This window comes from Mustela putorius, unplaced genomic scaffold (genome assembly GCF_011764305.1).
Source record: "Mustela putorius furo isolate JIRA1106 unplaced genomic scaffold, ASM1176430v1.1 tig00003836_pilon_pilon_pilon, whole genome shotgun sequence".
In the NCBI taxonomy this organism is placed as follows: domain Eukaryota; kingdom Metazoa; phylum Chordata; class Mammalia; order Carnivora; family Mustelidae; genus Mustela; species Mustela putorius.
The window spans coordinates 19,843,193-19,869,163 of NW_025421989.1; the positions used below are offsets into that span (position 1 = coordinate 19,843,193).

General features: G+C 44.7%; 1 protein-coding gene across 4 annotated transcripts in view; it reads right to left on the reverse strand.

The window, feature by feature from the left end:
* Positions 1-25,971, reverse strand: part of PCYT1B (phosphate cytidylyltransferase 1B, choline) — a 121,173-nt gene that overhangs the window by 58,224 nt on the left and 36,978 nt on the right. For 3 of the 4 annotated variants that reach the window (XM_013064901.2, XM_004769152.3, XM_045089420.1), the window contains exon 2: positions 7,535-7,634. In XM_013064901.2, the coding sequence (XP_012920355.1) occupies positions 7,535-7,634 (100 nt within the window). Of the gene's footprint in view, positions 1-7,534; positions 7,635-8,069; positions 8,323-25,971 lie in introns of those variants that run through there. The other variant, XM_013064902.2, reaches the window with a different exon arrangement.

A 25,971-nucleotide genomic window follows, 5' to 3' on the forward strand; every position in this document is an offset into this window, starting at 1 on the left:
TAAATAATTTCCATATAACAAACTACACATAACACCAAAATGATATTTAAGAATCTTGGATACAGGGGTGCCTGGGTGGCTCAGTGGGTTGAGCCTCTGCCTTCAGCTCGGGTCGAGGTCTTAGGGTCCTGGGATAGAGCCCCGCATCGGGATCTCTGCTCAGTGGGGAGCTAGCTCCCCCCCCCACTGCCTACTTGTGATCTCTCCCTGTGTCAAATAAATAAATAAAATCTTAAAAAAAGAAGAATCATGGATACAAAGAAGGACCATGGTATAGTACTGTGGGGCAATCTGACTTTTTTTTTTAACTTCCTGGATCTTACACTCCAAATTTTTATAAGTTATTCAGCACTTACAAACAAAAGAAATAGTGAGGGGGCTCTGCTTGCCTCACACCTCACACCATATATGAAAATTAACTTGAAATGGATCATATATCTAAATGTATGAACTAAAGTTGTGAAACTTCTAGAAGAAATCAGGGGAGACTCTTAGTGACTGTGGGTTTGGCAGAAATTTCTCGAATAGGGGGCACCTGGGTGGCACAGTCTATTAAGCTTTGTTCGGACTTCGGCTCAGGTCATAACCTCAGGATCCTGGGATCGAGCCTCTTGTCCTATCAGGTTCCCTGCTCAGTGGGGAGTCTGCTTCTCCCTCTCTCGCTCCGCCCCTCCCCCACTTGCATTCACTACCTCGCTATCTCAAATAAATAAAATCTTTATAAAAATTTTCTTGGGGCACCTGGGTGGCTCAGTGGTTAAAGCCTCTGTCTTCAGCTCAGGTCATGATCCCAGGACCCTGGGATCGAGCCCCCGCATCAGGCTCTCTGCTCAGCAGGGAGCCTGCTTCCTCCTCTTTCTGCCTGCCTCTCTGCCTACTTGTGATCTGTCAAATAAATAAATAAAATCCTTAAAAAATTTTTTTCTTGACTAGAACCCCAAAGGGCATATTATAAAGCCAAAAAAAAAAAAAATAAATTGGACCTTACTTCAAACTCACATCATCAAAAGACATTTTTACAAAAATACAAAGGCAAGTCAGATAGGGAGAAAATATATGCAAAGCATATACCTGATATAAGCCTTGTATCTAGAATACAAAAGAACTGTCAAAACTCAATAATACAAAACACCTCATTTTAAAAAGGGCAAGAAAATTGAACAGATGCTTCACCAAAGAAAATGAATATATGGATGGCAAATAAGCTCATGAAAAGATCTTTAATATCATTAGTGATCAGGGAAACAGAAATTAAAACTGGAATGACAGACTCCTTCATATCCTTGGAGTGGCTAAGAATTTAAAAATATATTGACCCTACCAATTATTGGCAAGGGTACAGAGCAACTGGAACACTCGAACAATGCCAGTGGGAATGTAAAATGGTACAATCAGTCACTCTGTTAAGCAGCTGGGCAGTTAGTAAAAAGTTAAGCACACACCTACCATGTGACCAGACAGGAGGCAATCAGCGGCTGCATCAGACCTGAACTCACATTTCTGTGGGCTCTGTTAGGGCATTTCTTGGTATTCCTTCAGACTCAGGCAACAATGAATGGGGGACTATTCATTTTTTATTATGGCTGTTAATCTACATTTAAACGGGGCTTTAAAAGTCCGTATGATTTAGGGGCGCCTGGGTGGTTCAGTGTGTTCAAGACTCTGCCTTCGGCTCAAGTCATGATCTCAGGGTCCTGGGATCGAGCCCCGCATCGGGCTTTCTGCTCAGCAGGGAGCTTGCTTCCCTTCCTCTCTCTCTGCCTGCCTCTCTGCCTACTTGTCATGGCTGTCTGTCAAATAAATAAATAAAATCTTTAAAAAAAAAAAAAAAGTCCGTATCTTTCACTTGATCTTTGCATTAACTCCAACGTATGTGGGAGAGAATGGACTTACTACTCTTGTTTCATAGAGGGGCAAGGGAGGCTCAGCCTAGTTAACCAGCTCACCCAGCACCAAACAACCAAGCTATGAAGCAATGTGAGCACAAACCTAACTTCACTGTTCTTGCTTCTAACTCATGGCGCCTTCTAAAAGACCACATTCCAATATGAATTCTTTTTAAAAAGAGAGATTAGTACTAAACACCCATTAATTATAGTCACTAGTATTGTTTTTGTGTACAATTGTGCAAAAACAGTGGCACAAAAATTAACCTTTAAACATCTAGTAGTTACAGATTTTATCAAGTTTACGATAGCTTTAGATAAACTTGAAAATTTCCTTCTACTTAGAGCCAGCATTTCCTGATAGTGATTGAAGTTAACTTTTTAAATACATGAAATTTAAAGTTTAAAAAACTGTATTTAGAGGTGCCTGGATGGCGCAGTCAGTTAAGCGTCCAACTCTTGGTTTTGGCTCAGGTCCCGCTCTCAGCGTCGTGAGATCAAGCCCCACATCAGGCTCCGTGCTCAGCGCCAAGTTTGCTTCAGATTCTCTCTCCCTCAGCCCCTTCCACTTGTGCTCTCTCTTGCTCATTCTCTCTAAAATAAATAAGTAACTCTTCTCAAACAAGGGTATATTTAAAGAAAATTATAGTACAGGTACACACAAACAAGGCAAATTTCATCAAGGTAGTTCTTGAAAAAATGAATTTGGAAAACTCTACACACCGTGGAAATGGAACAATACAAATCCCCCTTTGAGAAAGAAAATAGGCAGTTAGAACTGAATTTCTTTGTAAGATAGAAGGCAGCTGTGATGAAAAAGGGGCCTATGGAACAATCACCTGGACCTCTTTATCTCAAGACAGAGGAAGGATTCTCAGTCTCCGGTAGATATGAAACCTTGCAGGTTCCTAGTTCCACAGATGGACTAATTGAGCTAAGATCAAAGGTGCCAATTCCAATTGTTCTACTGTGTTTCTTCTCTTGTGGCTCACAGAGAACGTCCAGGAGCAAAGAGCAATGAGCAGAGTTTGTCGTTACCTCTTTTAAAATTTATATGCCAGCCCCTGTTTGGGCAGACCGACAATTGTACAACATATTGTAGGCAATTGTACTAAATCATAAAATAGGGCCAGTGAAGGAGACAAAGACTTCAGTTATAACTATAATCTTGAAGTACATTATAACCCCCAAATGTGGGTCTGTTTGGTCTTTCTGATGGAATGCTTAAGACCGCACCACAAAAAGTTAATTGCTTAGTAGTCTTGAAAATGATCAAATGTGTTCCAAAAAAGCAATGATTTTTTGTTGTTGTTTTCTACTAACCGCACAATGCACCAACAATTATACTTGGATTATCTCCTGCTCACTCCCTCCCAGCACTACCAATAGTTTAGTCACTCTTTAACAGTGGCTCTGGCAGTGAGGGCCCAGGACAGGCAGAATCAGCAGGGAATGCGCTGGGGACGCCCCAGCCCCGATCTACCCCATCACGCACTTGGCAGGGGATGGCTGCTTGAACAGCAGAGGATTCGAAGCCGCTAGGAGGACCACTACTATCAAAAAAAAAAAGTGGTTATGGGAGTGCGGTCTAAGACTGTCATGTGCTTTTTACTAATCAAAGAACTAACATCTTGTCCCATTTTAATATGGATGCTAGACATTAGAAATTTTGTTAGAAATAAAGGAGTTTCCAACAAAAATGGGGCCCTCCCGCCTCGCCAGCCAGGTGCCCATCAACATCACAAACTCTCTTTCTTGGATAACTTTCCAGGGTCATCACCTGAGACAGCAGGAGACTTTCTCTTCTAGTGTGAAGAGTTCCCCTTGGCTCCATCTGACTCCTGTAGAACCCCATGTCCCACAGACCCCACGACACAGCGGTTTCAAAATGAACCACCATTTCATTCTAACTTGATTCTCGGGGTGTAAACTGCTTAGTGGTTAAACATACCAGGGCCCAATCTCATCCCAGCAGCTTGCCGCTGGCTCAGACCCTCACAAGCAGCTCTGATTTTACTTCCAGAGGGCAAGCTCCTCCTCTTGTCCCAAACTTCCATTCATTCACTCGGTCACTCATGAAACATTTACTGAGCACATAGGCTTTGAAAAGAGTGTCTCTAGGCGCTGGTGAACCAACAGTGAGCGAGGCAGATGGCCCTGGTGCTACGAAAGATCGCAACCACTGTCTGTCTGTCTTGTTCACACACCTGGCACCCTCCAGATCAAAGCCTGACTGTGATTTCACGGAGCTCCGTGGTCGGCTGGGGCCCATGCAGGGATCTGAGGTGAAAGGGACTTGGCGAATCCTAGCTCTACCCAGTCAGCTAGGACATTTGACAAGTTACTTTTCCATTCTCCAAGTCCTCAAGAAAGGACACAAGATTACGCGTCTGACAGTGTTTGCTGTCCGATGGGTAACAGACCGGACGCAAAGACCAAACGAGATCACGTAGAGCACAGAGCACCTAGCAGACGCTGGGTAAGTTCTACCTCCCTTGTCCTGGAAAAGCTCGGTCCTCTTCTTCGGCGGCCTGAAGCTCAGTCTGTAACTTTAAGTGAAATTAGTTCTTTCATCACCACCTGGACTTCCACTGCAGCTTTCGGATTTATTGCTTGGGTCTGCATTTCTCGGTGTGTGGTCTGTAAACCACCAAGATTACAATCCCCTGGCTTATTAGTTACGAAACACTGATGCCTGGGCTCCATCCCAGATTCAGAGATAAGGGAGAGAGAGCAGGAAATCTTTTTTTTTTTACTCTTTTATTTATTTGGGAGCAAGAGTGAGAGGGGCCGGGCGGGGGGAGGGGCAGAGGGAGAGGGAGAAGCAGACTCCCCGCTGAGCAGGGAGCCCAACACAGGGCCTGATCCCAGAACCCTGAGATCATGACCTAAGTCAAAGGCAGATGCCCAACTGACTGAGCCCCCACCCTGGGCACCCCAGAAAATCTGTTTCTCTAACAAGCTTACCAGGTGATTGGTTGCACACTTAAGTGTGGGAACAACAGATTTAGCTGCTCAAGGCTACCTCCCCAAGCCTCTTCTTGCCTTTGTCAAAGCTTATTAACTTTGTGTGCCCTCATCCCCTCACCTCACGCTCTCGAAGCTCTTCTTCAAAAGGAAGCCAGAGTGTCAGGATCGAGAGGTCAAGCATGAACACAAACGGATCCAGCCTGACCGCCGGTGGAGCTCGAAGAGAGAGGCAGACGCTTACTCCCCACCCCATCCGGACTGACTCAGAAACTCTGGGGGCCAGACCCACCCAGCTAGTTTAATGAGCCCTCCAGGTGATTCTGATGCTCTCCAGCGTGAGGACCACCGCCAGCCGCTCGCTCAATAACCTTGCCTGGTTCGTGGCTTCTCGCAAAAGCCTCCATTCCCTCACCTGGGAAATAAGGTACTAACCACAGAGAGTTGTAGAGTGAAAAGACATGGTACATCTAAAGAACTTAGTAATAGGGAGCACTTAATAAATACCCATTATTACTGTTATTATTAAGCAAATTGTCCTTTGTCCCATGGATTCTCTTAAGCTGGGGATGTTTGCTTTTTGCCATGGCGAGTGGAAACTGAGCGATGCCATCTTCAGTGTCTCAAAGCTCAGGGGCTCAGCCAGTCTGTTTTCACTCCAGCCCCATTCCCTGCCATGCCATGCACTCATGCACTCACTCATTCCTACACAGCACTCTGCTTTCGCTCTTCCCGCTCCACTGGCTTGGAATGCCCTTCCATTGGCTGCCCACCTAGACCCCATCTACCTTCTCCCAAAACAAGCAGCTCAGGTCGGCTACAAGGTCTGGCCCGACTCTTCCAGGCCAAATGAATCTGCCCTTCTTAAAACTTTCAGTTATCTGTGTTGCAAGGTTGAACCCCTAAGCACACACATGCGTATTATTTGGGGGGTTTATTTCATGTCGAGTTGCCTCTTTAATTAAGAGGGGCCCCTTGGAGATAGTCCAGGTTCATTTCCAGACCACTACAATAGAGCAAAGGCCATGACCAAGCCAGTCAAGTGAATTCTTGGTTTCCCAGTGCATGTAAAAGTCATGTTTAGGGACACCTGACTGGTTCAATTGGTAGAGCCTGTGACTCTTGATCTCAGGGGTGTAAGTTCAAGCCCTGAGTTGGGTGTAGAGATTACTTTTAAAAAGTTATGTTTAGGGGCGCCTGGGTGGCTCAGTGGGTTAAAGCCTCTGCCTTCGGCTCAGGTCATGATCCCAGGGTCCTGGGATCGAGCCCCGCATCAGGCTCTCTGCTCCGCGGAGAGCCTGCTTCCTCCTCTCTCTCTGCCTGCCTCTCTGCCTACTTGTGATCTCTGTCTGTCAAAAAAAAAAAGTTATGTTTACACTATAGTGTAGTCTATTAAGCCTGTAATAGCATTATATCTAAAAAAAAAAAAGAAAAGAAACCTCAGTGTATATACCTTAATTAAAAATAACACCTGACAGTAAAAAATGCTGAGCTTTCAGTGACTCATAATCGCTTATCCCAGCTCATCCTAATGAACAGAATAATGAAAAAATTTGAACTCTTGCAAGAATGACCAAAATGAGACAGAGACACAATAAGTGAACACTGTTGTAAAAAATAGCACCCACTAACTTGTCTGACACAGGGTTACCACAAATCTTCAATTTGTGTAAAAAACAAACAAACAAACAACAAAACGCAGAGTGTCTGTGGGGCACAACGAAGTGAGCCTGAGCTCCTGGGATGGTCCTTTACAGATCTTTTTTGATCTCCTCCCCTGGCCATCTCTGGTATAAAGGAGTTCATACATCAGCAAACATCTAGTGTACAGGCCAGGCTCTTTAATTTAAGGCACCCTTGGAGAAACCTTTCAAAATGCAGACTTTTAAGGGGCGCCTGGGTGGCTCAGTGGGTTAAAGCCTCTGCCTTCGGCTCGGGTCATGATCTCGGGGTCCTGGGATCGAGTCCTGCATCGGGCTCTCTGCTCGGCGGGGAGCCTGCTTCCTCCTCTCTCTGCCTGCCTCTCTGCCTACTTCTGATCTGTCTCTGTCAAAGGAATAAATAAAATCTTTAAAAAAAATGCAGACTTTTAAAAATGATGATAATTATAACAGCTTATATCAGCCTTCCCCGTTTAAATGCTGCTTTGGTGTCTTGAACCCAATCTTGTCACCCCCAAAACCCGGTGAAGCAGGCAGGTATTAATGTCCCTGCTGGCACAAGGCACAAGAGGAAAGAGATTCTGATCGTTGTCGTGACTTGCACAAAGCCGCCGAACTCGGAGATGGCTGGGCTGGGGTTCCAGCTCCTCCTGACTTGGGTTGGTCTGGTTTACCAGTGTAAGTGTTTATCCTTCTCACACTGGGCTGGAAGTCTCTAAATTCAAGGCTCCCATTGAAAGTGCTCAAGTAATGGCCGGCCTACTCTGCTTCTTCATTTATTTTTCTAAGATTTTATTTATTGGACAGAGAGAGACAGCGAGAGAAAGCACGAGCAGGGAGAGAAGCAGACTCGCTGCTGAGCAGGGAGCAGGATGTGAGGCTCGATGCCCCGACCCACGACCCTGGGATCATGACCCCAGCGAAACGCAGACGCTTCACCGACTGAGCCACCCGGGTGGCACTCTGCTACTTTCAAGGTCAGGACAGGGCCCATTCGGAGAACGAGAAGGACAGCCTCACCTGGTGTTCCTAAGCGGGCCTGAGCAATGGTCAGTTTCTCATGGGGCGCTTGGCACTGGCAGCTGGTTTCGTCGGCAAATGGGGCAGGTGCAGTCAGGGTCTAGAAGGGAAAAAGAGAAAGGGAATATAGTCTGACAAACTTTCCTTTGGCACTAACTTCCCCTGAAGCCGTATTCCTGTTGGCTGCACAGCTACGACGAAGAAGCAGAATATATCCAGAGACTTTCAGAGAAAATATTATACCGTTAGAGATAAAAACAGGGACATGATCACTGAAACCTTTTTTTTTTTTTGAGTGATGCTTGGCAATCATGACAGTATCACACTCCCTATCCTATGCCAGGTACCAAAGGAGGTAGTCTGGACAGGTGAGCTCTTCTATAATATAGAAGGCCATCTCTCTACTTCACAGAAAAGGCAACTGAGGCCCAGCAGGATGACAAAATATGCCAAGTCATGCCCTTGGGAAGTCGCAGTGCTCGGCTTTGCACATTTTAACCACCACCCAGGGCAGACTGCAAAGATTAAGACTTACCCACAGCCCGGGGTACTCGGCTGGAAGAAATGCCGTACTCAGAAGTGTGGCAGACATCGCCCGTATTTCACGCACACGCCAGCCTGGCCAATCACAGACTCTGACGTCACTCCAGTGCAAAGGCCAAAGCCGTGCTCGGTGCCCTGGGAGGGCCTGAGCACAGCCTTGCTGGCCGGCAGTAGATAAGCTCTCCTGCGGTAGTTCCAGCAGCCAAGGCGGGAGGCCCCGCCCCGGGCAGCCTGGGCTGGGGCTCCGGGGAGTGCTGGGAGAGAGATGTAGTCACTTGGAAGCCTGCCCAGGAAGTGGCTCTGCATCTTTTAGGCAGCCTCTTAAAAGGAAAACCTCACTCCCTCCAGACGTAGACAAAGGGAGCGGTAATTTGGTAAACAGGGCAAATGCAGTGCCGGATGGTCCATGTGTTATCTCGGAATGACGATATCATCAAGGTCATCACTCTCTCGGCTTTGGGGCATGTAAAGCTGAAGGTGACCCATCACGGGTACGCAGGACTCAAATTGTCGTCTCAGTTGTTTCTCAGAGACGGGCCACAGGCGTTCCTTAATAGGCGTTCGAGAATGATCCACTCGTCTGCAGAGGGGCTGTGACCCACTTCCGCCCATCATTTATTCACTTGCTCATTCATTAATCATTCATTCACTCGTTCAGCTGTATGTCAGGCACGGTCTTAGAACTGGAGATAGAAGTAAGGGGAAGGCCAGTTGCAGTCCTGGAAGAGCCGGGTTCCCCTCTACCCTGCCAAGAAGCCATCCTGGCCCCACTCCTCCCCCTCCCCATTGTAGCACCTTCCGCCCTGGAAGCTGGAGTCCTGCCCCAGGCTTGTTTGGAGAACTTCCAGTTGCCTGAGACTTCCTTAACCCCCACCTTACCGTTCAGGGCTCTGAAAGCAAACCAAGACCGGGGACAAGGGTTCAGGAAATGGGTCCATTGTTGGTTGTCAGATCCAGTAAGGTGACCGCATGGGCCATGCTGGGCCAGGGGAGCCTCTGTAATGTAGCCAAGGGGTGCAGTGACAGCATCGAGGCTCTGTGCCCACAAACTGCAGTTTCAACTGCCCTTACCAGTACTTACGGGCTGTGTATTCTAATTTGGCTCTTCTGTCTGAAAGGGACCGACACTGATTCAAGACAGCTCAAGAGATGAAGGATTATTTTAAGGCCTTCCCAGCATAGAAATTGTCGGGGGAGGGGGGCGTAGGAAAGGCGCAGGGTCTGGCTCCAGAGTGCTCCGCACCCACCGGGCAGCTCTCTGCACGTGATTCCCTCCCTCCCACTCCCATTTGCCCTATAACCGTCCACTACAGTCAAGTCCCTAATCTAATTACCTCCACTCCCCTGTAGAGCTCACATGTGAGAGCTGGCCTCCCTTCCCAACACTCACTCATCAACTTCTGACTGAGTCCTCCAGCCCCAGCTCTAACCAACTTCCTGCTTCTTCCCATGTTTCCCCATTCAGATTCCTAAGGGAGAATCAGACCTTCAGAGCTCGCTTTTCAAAGCAGGCCACCACCAGAAGACGCTGGCATTGAATCGGACACCCACCTGGGACCTATGGGCTGTGGCTGCTAAAGGGACAAGGAACGGAGAGGGAGGCCATGGGTGGCCTGTCTTTGCTGTTTTAGCATGTGCTGTCTTCAGGACAAGAAATGTATTTGACTTTGTGCAATTTAAAAAGGATATTCCATGGGGCACCTGGGTGGCTCAGCAGGCTGGGAAGCCGGCTCTTGATTTTGGCTCAAGTCATGATCTCATGGGTCATGGGATCAAGGCCCATGGTAGGTTCCCTGCTCAGCGGGGAATCTGCTTGGAGATGCTCTCTCTTTGCCCCTCCCCCAACTCACGTTCGTTCTCTCTCAAATAAAAAAATAAATCTTTTTTTTAAAAAATCAGGAGCACCTGGGTGGCTCAGTCCACTGAGTGTCCCACTCTTGATCTCAGCTCAAGTCATGTCTCAGGGTTGTGAGACTGAGCTCTGCATCGACCTCCCTACTTAGTGGGAAGTCTGCTTGAGATCCTCTCTCTCTCCCTCTTCCTCTACCCCTCCCCACCAAAAAATAAATAAGTAAGTAAGTAAGTAAATAAATAAATAAATAAGTAAATGGATGTTCCTTAGCTGAAGTTCAGTTTCCTCTGTAAAATGGGTACCTATCTCCCAGGGTTATTGTGAAACATAGAAATAATGTATATAAAGTACCTGGTACTGAATCAATTGTGGCACTTATTATTACGATTAGTATTTATTATATATAATATTATATATTATAATAACAGATAATGTAGTTTCCCCTAGAAACAAAGCAAACTGACTCATGAATGAACTTTTAGGACACAACCTAAGTAGGCCAATGAATTGGCAAACTAAGTTAGATTTTAGTAAAGATTCATTAACCTTAACATACCTGGACAGTCAGTCTTTTTCACATGACCTAAAATAAATTAGTATTTGGAGATCTTTGATGTGCTAGTTCCAAAGTTTATTAAAAAGATAAGGTGTTGCCATTTTCCAAGAAAGGTGTGTTCTAAAGGGTGTGAAATCTGGTAATTAAAGCAGAGACAGAGTGGTAAAGCAATGATAGTTACTCAAAGGTAAAGAAAAAGGTTTACAGGCACTCTATATTTTTTCTTAATTATTGTGGCCTAGAAGTAGGAAAAAGAAAGAAGCAAAGAGACAGAAGGTAGACAGAGTTCACAAACGAGCTTGTGTGCACACGAGTACCTGTGTGCGCATGTGATCGTATTTAACACGAGCTGACATGCAGGAGGGGTATTTCTTGGTATGTAAAAGGCACTATGCTTGGAATGGAGAGAATGCAAATATTATCCATGTACAAGCCTCAGACTTGTTGTGAGCATTCCCCGAACATTCATTGTCTTCTGAAATGAGGCAGATTACCGCCTCAGTTGAGAATCAAGTTCTACATTCATGAAGACCTTGGTTAAGGCCCAGCCACCACCAACTAGCCCTGTGACTTCAGCCACTATTTTTTTTTCAGTCCAATCACCCCAAAATTCCTTCTCGGAGCCAGAACAAATCATTTGACTTACTCCGGGATTCCAAGCTATCTATGAATTCATCTATATACACATACCAGCCTGTAGAGGACCCAGGCCCCATATCTTCTCTACCATTTGCCAGACCTGGGATGGCCCCTGGGATCCTCTGGGTCTGGCCCTAAATAAGACATAAAACTGAGGCTCAATAATGTAATGTAATTGTAAATCTTTGAGTGCCTAGGTAGTGCCACTAACTGTCTAAGCCCCTTAAATGTATTAACTCATTGACTTTTACAACTCAGAGACAGATGCTGTCTCCCCCAGACTTTACAGAGCCTGTCTTCAACAGAGACACCAAATGGAAGCGCCTGGGAACAGCAGTGTGATTACCTTTTGGGTTCCTTTGAACTGAGGAAACTCTTAGGATTCTTAGACAATGCGGAGAGAGGGGCCTCAAAAAGGAGACAATGGACTTCGTGGTAATTAGAGAAGGGGGTGCAAATGATTAACTGAAAAGGACAGGACTGTGTGTTTCACCCAGATGTGGTGGACTAGTCAGATGAGTGACATATCATTAGCTACTGGCCAGCCGCAGCTTAGACCCCACATCAGCCAGATCACATTGCTGAATGTTTCCTAACATCTGCTGTGTATTCCATATGATGCTCGATGTTTGGAGGGCGCATACGTAGGAGAGAAATAAGGAGAGAAGGAAAAGGTACCTTTACCTTTCTCAAAGGTAAAGTGTGGCCCTTTTAGAACAGAAGAAGGTAGGAGTTTGAAAAGGCATATTCAATTTTCAGTATTTCATATCTGGGAAAAAAAAACTACCTTTTCAACATACAAATCATAGAAATTAAGCCTCTGAACTGGGAGAGATCATCTGAGGATGGACTATGTCCCCCTAGGTAGCCAGTTCTAAATTCAGGGTTGGGAGTTGAATGACATTTTCACACATAGCAGCAGAGCAGAGCATTTTAAAGGGTTAAGAAGCACTGGCCCTGTGCCCTGAACCTCATATGGGCAAGGATTTCGCCAGAGCCTAGACTTGGATCTAGACTGCAAATAAACATCTTTGTACCTGGTTTAGGATTTCAGAACACCCTGTCATTGCACGTGAATATGCTGCCTATTTATTGTATAGGTTCTGGTAATGTACACGGTACTGTATTATACCAAATACATATTCCTAGCACGCTTAAAAAAAAAAAGATTTATTTTTTGAGAGAGAGTGAGGGTGAGCGGGGCTGAGGAGCAGAGGAAAAAAGAGAATCTCAAGCCGACTCCCCACTGAGCACAGAGCCTGATGCAGGGCACTTTCCCAGGACCCCAAGATCATGACTGGAGCTGAAATCAAGAGTCGCCTACTTAACCAACTGAACCACCCAGCACGCTCCCCTCATCATGCTTTTTAAAAGGAAAGACCTTAGATGTTGGGCATTTCATTTGCAGGATGTGTTCTATTAGACATAGTCAAATATTTACTTAAAAACTATTAGACATTAACATGGGGCGCCTGGCTGACTCAGTCGGAAGGACAAGTAATGTTTCATTTAGGGGTCATGAGTTCAAGCCCCATACTGGGTGTAGAGATTGCTTAAAATAAATAAATATTTTTTGAAAAAAACTATTAGACATTACATAAAATATACGATGCAAACATCAGTTGAGTGCAAAAAAAGGATCAGTGGAATCTGTACTTAAGCAACTTGCCTCGATGCCTGACAACTGGACAATTAGACAGCAAGCTAACCCACCAATCGGAATGTAGCACAGTGCTGCTGACGCTGATGGCCAGCTGCAGAATTGCTTGTTTATGCTAAGCCTTTTTTTTTTTTTAGATTTATTTATTTGTCAGAGACAGAGAAAATGCATGCACACAAGTGGGGGTAGCAGGAAGCAGGCTCCCGGCAGAGCAAAGAGCTCTTAGCAAGAATCGATCCCTGAGATCATGACCTGGGCCAAAGGCAGATGCTTAACCAACTGAGCCACCCAGGAACACCCTATGCTAAGCTCTTCTTAACTGCGATAGGACAATTCACTCAGACAGACCTGAGTTCAAATCTTAGCTTCATTATTTAACATCCATTTCATTTTTAAAATATGATTTTCTTAATTTCTTTAATAATGATATATTGTATTTTTAGCCCCAGGGGTACAGTTCTGTGAATTGCCAGGTTTACACACTTCACAGCACTCGCCACAGCACACACACACCCCCAATGTCCATAATCCCACCACCCTCTCCTGACCCCCCTCCCCCCAGCAACCCTCAGTTTGTTCTGCGAGATTCAGAGTCTCTTACGGTTTGTCTCCCTCCCCGGTCCCATCTTTTTCATTGATTCTTTTCCTGCCCCCCAAACCCCCCACATTGCCTCTCTACTTCCTCATATCAGGGAGATCATATGATAGTTGTCTTTCTCCAACTGACTTATTTCGCTAAGCATAGCATCCTCTAGTTCCATCCATGTCGTCGTAAAATATGATTTAAAAAAAAAAAAAAAACACTGCTGGTCCTGGGGAGCCTGGGGAGCTCAGTACATGAAGCAGCCTACTCTTGATGTCAGCTCAGGTCATGATCTCAGGATGGTGGGATCAAGCCCCCTCCCCCTCTACCCTCAGCAGGGAGTCTGCTTCTCTACCTCTCCCTCTCTCTCTGCACCCCCCACCCCGTTCATGTGCTCTTACTCTCTCTCTCTCTCTCTCAAATAAATAATAAATAAATAAATAAATAATCATCTTTTTCAAAAATGCTGGTCCTTAACCTCTCTAACCTTGAGTATCTTCACTTATAAAAAGGAGCTAATAAAATGATCTGTCTCATGAAGCTGTGGTAAGGAATAAATGAAATGATGCGGATCTGAATAATGTCTTCCTTCTGCTTCTCCAGAATCCACTCTCTTCCCACCCCTCTCTACTCTCCTTCCTATGGCTTCCCCTACGGACTGTACCAATGGGCTCTGATGCCTTTAGGCTTCACGTTGGGCGGGTTCCATGAGAAGTATGCAAAACACCAGAGGGCAGGACAAGAGTGAGCTCAGACTATCTTTCCCCTTGGCTTCCTCCCTGCTAGGAAGCAGCATGTTATTTCTGCCCTCTCACCAAAATCCACAGTTTCCCTTGAAAGGCCCCCTCTTTATAGAGCACCCTGCAAAGTTCCAGTAACCACAGTCTCCCCTGGCCCCTTCATGCCTGGGAAGCCTAGGAAATGACAACCCCTAACATTTCCAGGCCTAGCGCACATACTGTCCCTTGAGGCTGTAAATAGTCCCTTTTATTAAACTCCTTTTCGTATTTCCCATTTAGAGTGAGCTGTCTGTCTCTTGGCAGGGCCTTGACTGATAGAGTCTATACAATAGGACGGCTGCCAGGCTCAATAAATGTGAACTAGCAAATGTTGATGAGGCATGGGAGAAGCACAGAGATCAACTGAAAAGGGAATTACCCAAAGTTAATAAAGTCATAACCACCTCAAGAACGTCCTCTAGTAGGAAAGAACTTTACAGCCACATCAGGCATTTTCATCAAGCTTTGCAAGTGACGGGAACAGGACTCCAGAAAGAATCTCATTTTCCCGGGGAAGCCTTTGGCCTCAGAACTCACCCGCTTGAGAACTACAAATTCAGAATTGGAAAAAAGACATCACAAAATTGAAGCCTTCGGTCTCATTCTGTTAGGACTGTGTTTATCAGCTGCTGCACGTAGCTTTTAAGGCATGATTTTATTTGAGATCAGAATATGTTTGTCTTCTGAAGAGAGGGAAGGAAGAGTAGATTTTATGCTTGACCAGAGGCCCAACATATGTAAATCACTAGATTCTTGGGCTGTGTCGGTGATTATGCAGAAGCCTGGATCAGGCAGCTGCTGCAAAGCCTTGACAAATGCCAGTGGGGGGCGGCGGGGACAGGATGCCTAGTGCATGGCTCCGCACCAAGAAATATCTATTTTTCATCATCTAGCTAAGCACAGTAGGCACAGAGTATGAAGTAACAAGCACCATTAAAAACAGAAAGATACATAACACCCAGACAAGGAATGATTTTTAGGACATGATCATAGTGACAAAGCACTATGTATAATATATATATATATACAGGTTATATACTATGATATCATTTATGGTTAAAGAGAGATAGTAAATAGGCAACTGTAGAGAAATAGTTTAGAACTGTGTTGCCCAATATGGTAGCCATTAGCCATGCGGACCTATTTGAATTCAAATTATATTTCGTGGAATTAAGGAAACATAATTAAAAACTCAGTTTCTCGGTCACTCCAGCCACATTTTAAGTGCCTGATAACCAAATGTGGCTAGTGGCTGCTATTATATTAGCACAGAGAGAGAACATTCCTATCATCACAGAAAGTTCTAGTGGACAGCACTGGCCTGGAAGGATACACAACAAATTAACCAGGGTTACGTCCAGGGAAGAAGACCACATTGGAAGAAGAGATGAGAGGATGTTTTCATTGTTTACTCTATTTACACCTGTTGTTTTATTTTATTTTCACATGAGAACACATTCATATAATTTATCTACTTTTAAAATAAATGTAAAGAAATTTATCCTATCTTGGGAATTCAGAGATGCAGGAAATTTAATCCAGGATTAGGTGTTCCAAATGTCAGAGAATGTATCTAAAAGGAAAACAGGAGTACTTTAAAAAATAACAACTATCACTTATAAATTAATTGTTAAATGCTATTATTCTCGGGTATATGGAACATTTAAAACTCATCTGAGCTTTTAAAAGCAATTTAAATGGTCTTCATAGTATCTACCCTCTCTTCATTTCTCCAACATCCAACAAACATTGCTTGAGGGCTTGCTGGGTGCCAGGCACTGTATTTAGGTTCTAAGGATACATCAGGGAACAAAACAGGACCCACAAAATCTTGCCTTTATCATCCTTAAAGATAACAAACAACAAAAAAGAATGTGAAATGCATAAAATGTTAAAATGGGATAGTGTTCAGAAAAAATTAAAGCAAGGAAGGGGATAAAAAAGGTAGAGGGCTTATCCATAAATCGGATAGCCAAGGGAGTTGATGTATGTGTCAATATACAAAGGATCTATTGGGGGCACCTGGGTGGCTCAGTGGGTTAAAGCCTCTGCCTTCGGCTTGGGTCGTGATCCCAGGGTCCTGGGATTGAGCCCCTGATGAGGCTCTCTGCTCAGCAGGGAGCCTGCTTCCCTTCCTCTTTCTCTGAATACCTATGATCTCTGTCTGTCAAATAAATAAATAAAGTCTTTAAAAAAAAAGAAGAAAGGATCGATTCAACCCTGCAGAGAAAGAACACTTCAGGCAGAGGAAAAATCAAGTGCAAAGGCCCCAAGGCAGTAACATGCCCAGCTTCTTCCAGGAATAACAAGGCCAGTATGCCTGGAGGAAGTGAACAAAGTATAGTAGTAGGAGACAGAGCCAGAGAGGTGAAGTACAGAGATGGGAGACATCCAATGGTATGCAGTTTTTAGGATGCTGTAAAGACTGGCCTTCCCGAAGAAAATGGAAGCCATCCGAGTTGTGAACAGGGAGTAGTAATATGGTCAGAGCCTTAACAGGACCACCTCACCGTTATGCTGAGGTTTAACTCTCAAAGGTCAAATGCAGAAGCAAGAAAAGCACTAAGTAACTGGCATAATTATCAGGCAAGAGTAGGCAGATGGAGGCTGGGACCAGGATGAGTGGTGAGAAGTCGTCGGATTCTGGATGGATTTTGAATAAAAAAAATTTGAAATCGATTGAACGTCAAATGTAAAAGAAGGCGAGGAGTTGACATAACTGCAAAGTTACTGGCCTGAAGAACTAGAAAGATGGTATTGCCATTCCCTAACACGGGGAAGACACTGGCAGAGTAGGTTTGGGGATGGGAGGGATAGGCTGGGAAAATAAAAAATTCCATTCTCACACATTAGGTTTGATAGACCTATTAGATCTCCCAGTGAAGATGTCAGGTAGGCAGTTGGATTAACAAGTCTGGAGTTGGAGACAGAGAACTAAACTAGAGAAGCAGGTTAGGAAACCGCAGGAATATAAATGATATCTAAAGCCACTAGACTAGGTTTATTCATTCAGCTCAGGCCATGAGTGCAGGCTGAGGCAAGGTCCTGGTTGTCTAATGAGGAGACATTGTATATTTCTGACCAACCTCCCCAGACTACTGGCAGCTCTAAGAAAATGGATAGTTGGTCTGTCCTACTCATTGCTGGATCCCTAATTCCTAGGGCAGTACCTGGCAGACAGAAGGTTCTGGGTAAACATTTGTTGAATGGAAGAAGTTAGAGTCAATGGAGAGAGAATAATTACTGATAAAAAACTGGAGAGGGAATTATTGATAATGATTATTGACAAAGGTTAAACTGAATAAGAAATACAATTGTCAGTGTTTCCTATCTTTTTCTTATTATCATACTATATACTACAGAAAACTTGGGAAATAAAGAAAAGCAAAACTCACTAATAATTCTACTTCCCAAATACAACCATTGGTAACACTTCCTAGATTTCTTTTAGGGCTTTCTGATATATTACGCATACATGCAACTTTGGAATCCTAACTACATGGACAGTTTTTTCCACTTGTATATCAGGATTACCCTATCATGTAGTCTTCAATTTCACTATTTTTAAAGGTGTTATCTGGGGGTCCCATACCCCCTGTTTCCCTAGGCCTGAGCCTCCAATTCCCAAACATTGAAAGTTAGGCAAGATGTTGAAAAGCAAGGGCATCATATCCCAAAGATAGGATGTTAACATTAAAAAGACAGGAAGGAAGCAGGAACACCTGACTCATCTGTTCATTTTTCTATTCTGAAAGGTTGTAAGTGGCACCAGAAAATAGGATATAGGCCAAGGAAGTTGAATAGTGAAGGGAGATGCCCTGGTTGGCCGGGAGGCAAGTGATGGTTGGTGCAGATCCTGAAAGGAGAGATTAGCAGGTACCTCCGCATGAGACAGAGTAGACCGTGGGTAAATCGAGCGGTAAGATAAATGCAAAGAATAGCCCGTTCAATAAAGTCATTTCCTTTTCCAAAGGATCTGGGCAACTGGTCACCCACTACACTAGGCAGCCTTCTCTGCGCTTGGCCCACCCCAGCACTAAGGACATCAGGCTCCAGCAGAGGGTCTAAGAGACCCAAGCTGCTCAAAGGCACCAGCCGTGGCCACTTGGTGACCTCCCCCACCCTCAGGAATCCAGGCTTCTGCAAAACCACCTCACTATCGTTTTTTAACAGACTTTATTTTTTAGAGAAGTTTGACGTACACAGCAAAATGAGCAGAAGGTACAAATTATTTCCCACTTAACTTTCACTAATTCTGATAGCTATAAGGCATTCCGCTGACTAGAAAAACCATAATTGTTGAATATTAAGTTGTTTATGTTTTACTAATATAAATAACATTCTAAACATAGTTCCGAACCTCTGATTATTTCCTTAGGATAGATGCCTAGGAGCTGAATTACTTAGACCAGGGGTATGAACATTTTAAAGATAAATATTTGTAGAACATTTTAACCTGTATTGGTAAATTAGCTTCTACAAAAGCTGTCTCATTTATACTCACATTACAATGTCTGAGAGCACCTAGCTGGCTGCCATCTCACCAGCTTTGAGTATTATCTCTGTCAATTTTACAGACTAAAAAATAGCATCACGCTGTTTCAATTTGCATTATTTTGATTACAAAAAAGATGGAACATTTTTCAAATGTTTATTAGCCATTTGTATTTTCTTCTGAGACTAATCTGTCCTTGGCTCATTTTTCTATTGTTGAGGATGAATACTTTGAAGTTAGCTAAAAACAAAAGCATAGCACAGTTTTAAAAATGAGCTTAAATATCTTGAAAAAGAAAAGATGTTTTCCTACTTTATCTAAAGTTCCCTCATAAGAGGTCCATTTTTTAAGCCCATGTGTGAACCCCTGCATCGAGGTCAGACAAGTAATTCCTGCCCTTCCAGTGACCAGAGATCAGAAATTGTATCATGCCCCAGGGGTACAGCTTCCTTAAAACACTGACCACCTGTAAGCCGCAAGCCCCCCACTCCCATGTGCCACCTTCCGAAATGAAATCTTAATAATACTGTATTTCACTTATTCTAAAATGTACGTTTCCCCCCACATTTTAACATCTCTGAGATTAGGAGAGCGTCTTACAAGAAATATCTTAAAATCAATGGCAGCAATTTTCTGACATTGCAACATCCCTGCAATGAGACTCTATCTCAGAATTAATGGCATCTTAGATTCCTGAAATGCAGAGATGATACGGACAATAGAAAATAGTCATTTTGGGGGCACCTGGGTGGCTCGGTGGGTTAAAGCCTCTGTCTTCGGCTCAGGTCACCATCCAGGGGTCCTGGGATTGAGCCCCCATGGCATCAGTTTCTCTGCTCAGCAGGGAGCCTGCTTCCCCGCCCCACCCCGCCCTGCCTCTCTGCTTGCTTGTGATCTCTGTCAGGTAAATAAATAAAATCTTTTAAAAAAAAAGAAAATAATCAGTTTTGCCTAGAGATTTAAAAGTTCCAGCCCCAAAATCAACTTTTCTTAGGCAACTGAGCTTAAGGAATTTATAATGAACATCATTAACAACCATATATCTTATTCCTATCCCACCTCCTTCCCAAAGGACTTGAGGTGACTTCAAAAAAATAAAATTTGTAAGCTTAATAGTTTCAAGATCTGGGCTGAGGGAGGAAATAGGGGTTTCGACAAAGGTCAGAAGCGAAATGAGCATACAAGAATACCTAGCCCAGTTCTCTACACTTCGGGTAGGTCACAAAAATGACTTGAAGCTCTCAGCCGTCGAAGCAAAGCGAAAGACAAAATACTGTCCGTAAGTGAAAAACAAAATAGCTACTGAGGAGCAGCACAGTACTTCCTGATGCAGGATTTCACAGCAATGCCTCCAGTGATGCTTCCGTAAGGGGCTCGTGGCGTGAGGCTCTCTAGTGGAACCAGGATACTCAACACCCTGCTGAAGACAATCCTGTTTCCTTTTTTTTTTTTTTAAGGATTTATTTATTTATTTGAGAGAGAAAAAGCACAAGCGGAGGTCGGGGGAGGGTAGAGGGAAAAGCAGACTCCCCGCTGAGCAGGGAGCCTGACTTGGGGCTCAATCCCAGGACTCCGGGACCATGACCTGAGCCAAAGGCAGATGATTAACCGAATGAGCCACCCAGGTGTTCCAAGACCATCCTGGTTTTTGTGTTTGTCTCTGTGACACCCTCCACGCAAGGTGGAGCCTCAGAACCAAAAAGCAGTTCAAAAGAGCATTTCTGCAAGCGGCCAAATAGGCAGACTGAAAATGCGGTGCTCTCCCTCACTGCTGGATCCAAGGGCAGGATCTAGAACATGGAGACCAGGGCTTTCTAATGTGGGACGGGCAAGACAATCCATTAAAGAGCAAAACTTGTGCTTAGATTTATTTTTCAGGTTAAAAAACAGGAAGTGTTGGGGCACCTGGGTGGCTCAGTGGGTTAAAGCCTCTGCTTTCAGCTCAGGTCATGATCCCAGGGTCCTAGGATCAAGTCCCGCATCACATCGGGCTCTCTGCTCAGCAGGGTGCCTGCTTCCTCCTCTCTCTCTGCCTGCCTCTCTGCCTACTTGTGATCTCTCTCTGTCAAATAAATAAATAAAATCTTAAAAAAAAAAAAACAGGAAGCGTTACTGATGCTTTATTCTAAGGTGCCGATTTTTACTGGTGCCCTATCACTGTCGACATGAAGTCTATGAGATGTCCTCAAGGAAGAATGTAAGTTGTACCATTGAGAAGGATGGCCTGGGTCCCTTGGCATTTTCATTTGCTGTCAGCTTACTGTAATATAGTGCTGTTTGCCTGGGTCTGGATAAGGGCATTTGTAGATGATATTACATAGTTTTAACTAAACCAATGCTCACAAGACCACCAAGTAGCTTTAAGCATTTCCCACAATGAAACAGGGAAGCAAGAACTAATACAAGCACAGGTGAGCGACAAAAATGTGGTGGAGCTGACCCTTCTAGCCCTTGCAGGAGTCTCGCATCAGCCACATTATCAGGTGTGAACAATGAAGACCTAATCAAGACAGGTGAATCCACCATTAACACGAAGGAGTCTATTTCAAATACCTGCTGCCATTAGCATTAAACTTCACCTGGAGCGTCTCTTGTACCTTGAGCTATCGGGTCATGATCATAAGAGGCTACTGAAGCTACCACAACACTGAGAAGCAAAGCATCCAGACCATGAAGACCAACTTGTGTGATTTGTTTCAGCAATGTTTCAAGACATGATAATCCAGTCCCTTACAAAATACAGAGACATGCAATGATAAACGTGAGAAGCTTTTTCAAGTTTCTCTCATTCAGTAAACAAAAGCCAAAGGTCTCATACCACTGCAGAAACACCAGCTCTTCATGCCACAGTAAAAGGGGGAATGTATGTGGGGGAAAAAAGTGATGTCAAACTAAAATGTTTTGTCAGTCAAATATATTCAGGAGACATACAGAAAACATTGCTGCAGACTGGAAGGAACAAGCATTAGAACAAATTATGCAGTGTGGGAGGTTGGCTATACAGTGGGATGGAAGTACAGATATTTCTAACATGTCGCAGCTGGAGGTATTTGTTAGATCCTATTTCAATAATAAGACCCCTTTTTTTTTCTGAGCTGCTAAAGGAAAGATGTTCCAAAGAAGATTTTCCAAAGAAAGATATTCCAAAGATGACCGATTGTACAAAGCAGATGATTCTTTAATAAAAACAATATTTTAGGGGCACCTGGGTAGCTCAATCGCTTAAGCGTCTGTCTTCAACTCAGGTCATGACCCAGAGCCCTGGGATCGAGCCCCGCTTCGGGCTCCCTGCTCAGGGGGAGCCTGTTTCTCCTTTCCCTTCTGTACTTGCCCACGCCTGCTCGTGCTCACTCTCTCCCTCTCTCTTGATATCTCAAATAAATAAATAAAATCTTTTTCAAAAAACCAATATTTTACAGGAAAACAAAACATGTGAGTTTACCTACCAATGAAGCAATAACATTGCTGTTAGACCCCAAATTCCCACCAATTTAAGAAAGACCTCTCTGTCTTCTTTTCAATACCCTTCCTCCATTTGGTCTCTAAATTCTGTTCCTCAGGATTCCGTCGTGGAAGACTGAGGGGGAATGCAGGTCCATTTGACCAGATCTCATACAGAGACAGGCAGATACAGGGAGGATTCCTTTAGCTTGAATCATGGCTCTTCTGTTTTTCTTCCCTTAAGAAAACCTCATAGGATGGTTCGGAGTCAGTCATTTCCTAAAATTTGCCCTAAGCAGCATTATCCCGAGACACTCCTGCTAGCTAACCAGTTTTACCCACTTCCTTCTGAGTCTGGAAACAGACTGGGAGGTCTGGCCATTGTTATAAAACACATATTGATTAGACACCATGGTTTGGTTTTTTTTTTTTTAAAGATTTTATTTATTTATTTGTCAGAGAGAGAGCGAGCGAGAGCGAGCACAGGCAGACAGAGTGGAAGGCAGAGTCAGAGGGAGAAGCAGGCTCCCTGCGGAGCAAGGAGCCCGATGTGGGACTCGATCCCAGGACGCTGGGATCATGACCTGAGCCGAAGGCAGTTGCTTAACCAACTGAGCCACCCAGGCGTCCCAACACCATGGTTTTTAATTCACAAATAACCCAACTAGGGCTAGACTTGTCCTAGAAGTAAGTTCCAAGGCTTTCCTATGTTCTCTTTGGGGCTGGGTACTGACCCCTGGAGCACAGTCCAGCTCTGCTAATGACCAAGAGCTGTAATCATAGGCAGGAGCTGATATTATTCCTTAGAATGTTATCTGCGAGGTCCCCAGAATTGTCTGGAAATGGTCAATCGGTTGTAGAGTGTACCTTCTCTGTTCCTTTGGTTGGAATATCTTTCAACTTTGTATTAAAGAGCAATACACGTACAGAAACTTGCACCTGGGGCACCTGGGTGGCTCAGTGGGTAAAGCCTCTGCCTTTGGCTCAGGTTGTGATCTCAGAGTCCTGGGATGGAGCCCCACATGGGGCTCTCTGCTCGGCAGGGAGCCTGCTCCCCACCCCCCTCTGCCTGCCTCTCTGCCTACTTGTGATCTCTGTCTATCAAATAAATAAAATAAAATCTTAAAAAAAAAAAAAAGAAATGTGCACCTATCCTAAGAGTGCAACACTGAACTGTGACAAAATGAGCGTAGGTAGCACCCAGATCAAGTAACTGACCAAAGTCAGCATCCGTCCTGAGCTCCTCCTGCTGTCCTGACTTCTAAATTCACAGACTGGTGTGCCTACTTTTAAAATTCTTAATAGATCATGAAAATATGTGGTGTGTATTCTCTTACATCTGGCTTCTTTCATTCAATATTATGTTTGTGAGATTTATCCGTATTTTTGCAGGTGGTTTTGGATTCTCCTTTCTCATTTCTGTGGAGCATTTCATTGTGTGAAAATACAACAATTAATGCATTCTACTACCCCTGGGGATTTGGGTCATTTCCAGTTGGAGTTACTATGAATTATGCTGCTGAGATCATCCTAATACTCGTCTTTTGTAGCCAACTTTACTAGGAGAAGACTTGCCAGGTCAAAAATATTTACTTCGAATTTCTCAATTTACTACCAAGAGCCTAGCCATCTAAATTGTTTCCATTCCTGGTCCTGAAGGCAGACCATGTGATACAGGACAGCGAAACACACAGTGGGGACCCTGGGGGGCTCAGTGGGTTAAGCCTCTGCATTCAGCTCAGGTCATGATCTTAGGGTCCTGGGATTGAACCCCGCATTGGGCTCTCTGCTCAGCGGGGAGCCTGCCTCCTCCTCTCTCTCTGCCTGCTGCTCTGCCTACTTTGATCTCTTTCTCTCTCTCTCTTTCTGTCAAATAAATAAATAAAATCTTTTTAAAAAGTGTACGCAAAAACCTCTTGCTTCTGACTCACATGGAAGCATGAGTAGGTGATTCTCTGCTCACTGATGTTGGGGAGCTGGTGTGGTGGAAATGGGGGCTTTAGAAGTTAGACAAAACTCATTTTAAGGGTGCCTGGGTGGGTCAGTCATTAAGTGGCTGCCTTCGGCTCAGGTCACGATCCCAGGATCCTGGGATCGAGCCTTGCCCCGGGCTCCCTCTTGGGCAGGAAGCCTGCTTCTCTTTCTCCCACTCTCCCTGCTTGTGATCCCTCTCTCGCTGTCTCTCCCTCTCTGTCAAATAAATAAATAAAATCTAAACAAACAAACAAACAAAACCCCTCACTTTAAAGCCCAGCTTTATCTGTTAGTACTTGACCTTTTGGGAATTTCTTAATTCTTGGTTTCCTTATTTATCACACAGGGAGCAGTAATTCTTCCCTCACAGTCTGCAGCCTGGTTAGACGAGGGAACATGGAGAGGGCTCCCATCACCGGTACCTAAGTGTACACTACTCCCCCACTCGCCCCCAGAGGACAATGAGGGAGACCCCTAGTCTTCAGCCCAGTATACAACAATTCCCTTGTAACTAAATAACGCGGAGGTCTGAGAGAACTCAGTATCACGTGACTGGGCCTGCGGTCACTATCAGGCACACCAGAGATGCGCCCAGAAGCCTGCGTGTACGAGGAACAGGATCTCGACATCATTCGTGATGCTTCTATGAACCCATTATTATTATTGTTATTCTTCTTAAATGCCCGCTTTAAAGAGACATCAGCACGCCGTTACACGGATGTCAGGTTCAACGTGCATGAATTCCTAAGTGGAAAACAAAAACACCAAGTCAGAGACTTGGGCAGGAGGGCAGAGAGACTATGAAAATGAAGCCGGCTGGCTGGGCCGGCCCCGTGTGGCCCGGCACATTATCACACAGGCGTACACTAACCGGGCTTGCAGCTTTATTTTCTAATCACTGTGTTTTCAAGTGTGCCTTCAAGATTGTTTAGTGTTCAACTGTCTCTTTATCCCCAAGCAGGGTCAGCTTCCCCAGGCTCCCACACAACCTGTCTCATGCTGGGATAAAGAGGAAGATAGAAATGTTAAAACAATAATGCTATGGTCTGAGGCCGGCAACGGGTAATCAGATCCTCGCAAGGTAGAGGCTGTCACCTGGGAGATTGTTGTAAGAAAATAGGTGTAGCTTGCAATGACTTGGTTTGCCCCTATCTTTCTTGCTTTCTCCTTTTCATCTCGCCCCCAGCCATCAAAGGGAATAAATCTTTTTCCTACTTTTTTTTTTTTTTTAAACCGAGGGGCACCAAGAAGCTTTGTGTGGGCCTGAGCAAAAAATTCAAGAGTTTCAAGCCTATGGCCAGAGCCACCTTGGACTTCAACCAGAAGCAGTAAGTGTAGGTGGCTAGAGAGGGGAAGGCCCCCAGCACCCAATGCCACACTGCCAGGCCTCAGAGAAAACCCCGGATTTCGCACTTGAGTATTACAAGATCAGTCAGGAGGGTTATTGTTCGCATTGAGAAGAGATTCAATGTAGGTTTCTTTGAACGATGACTGTAATGTTCAGCATGGGATTCAGAACACGTTCAACCTTTCTGAAGAAGGAGCTGAAGAATAAAGTGGGAGACAACAGGTTTGTACAACACTCATAGGGGGTTCCAGAGCTTGTTACTCATATTTAGCCGACGTGTCCTGCCGTAGATCATTCAACCTCTTTGTACCCCAAATGGAGAAAACCAAAAGCAGGGGAGGAGTGGGGTGGTCCTGACTTGTGAAAGGAACAGGAGAGCAAACAGGGCGCACTGGGCTGGAGCATCTTCCATGGCTGGGGAAGCTACAGTCACCATCTTGGAGCTGGGAAAGATCATCTCTTCAGCCTGTGGTGGGTGACAGAATGGAGGTCCAGAGAGAAGCGATTGGCTTAAGCCCACACAGTAAGTCAACAGCAAAGCTCAAGTCCGAATGAGACTGTGGGCTC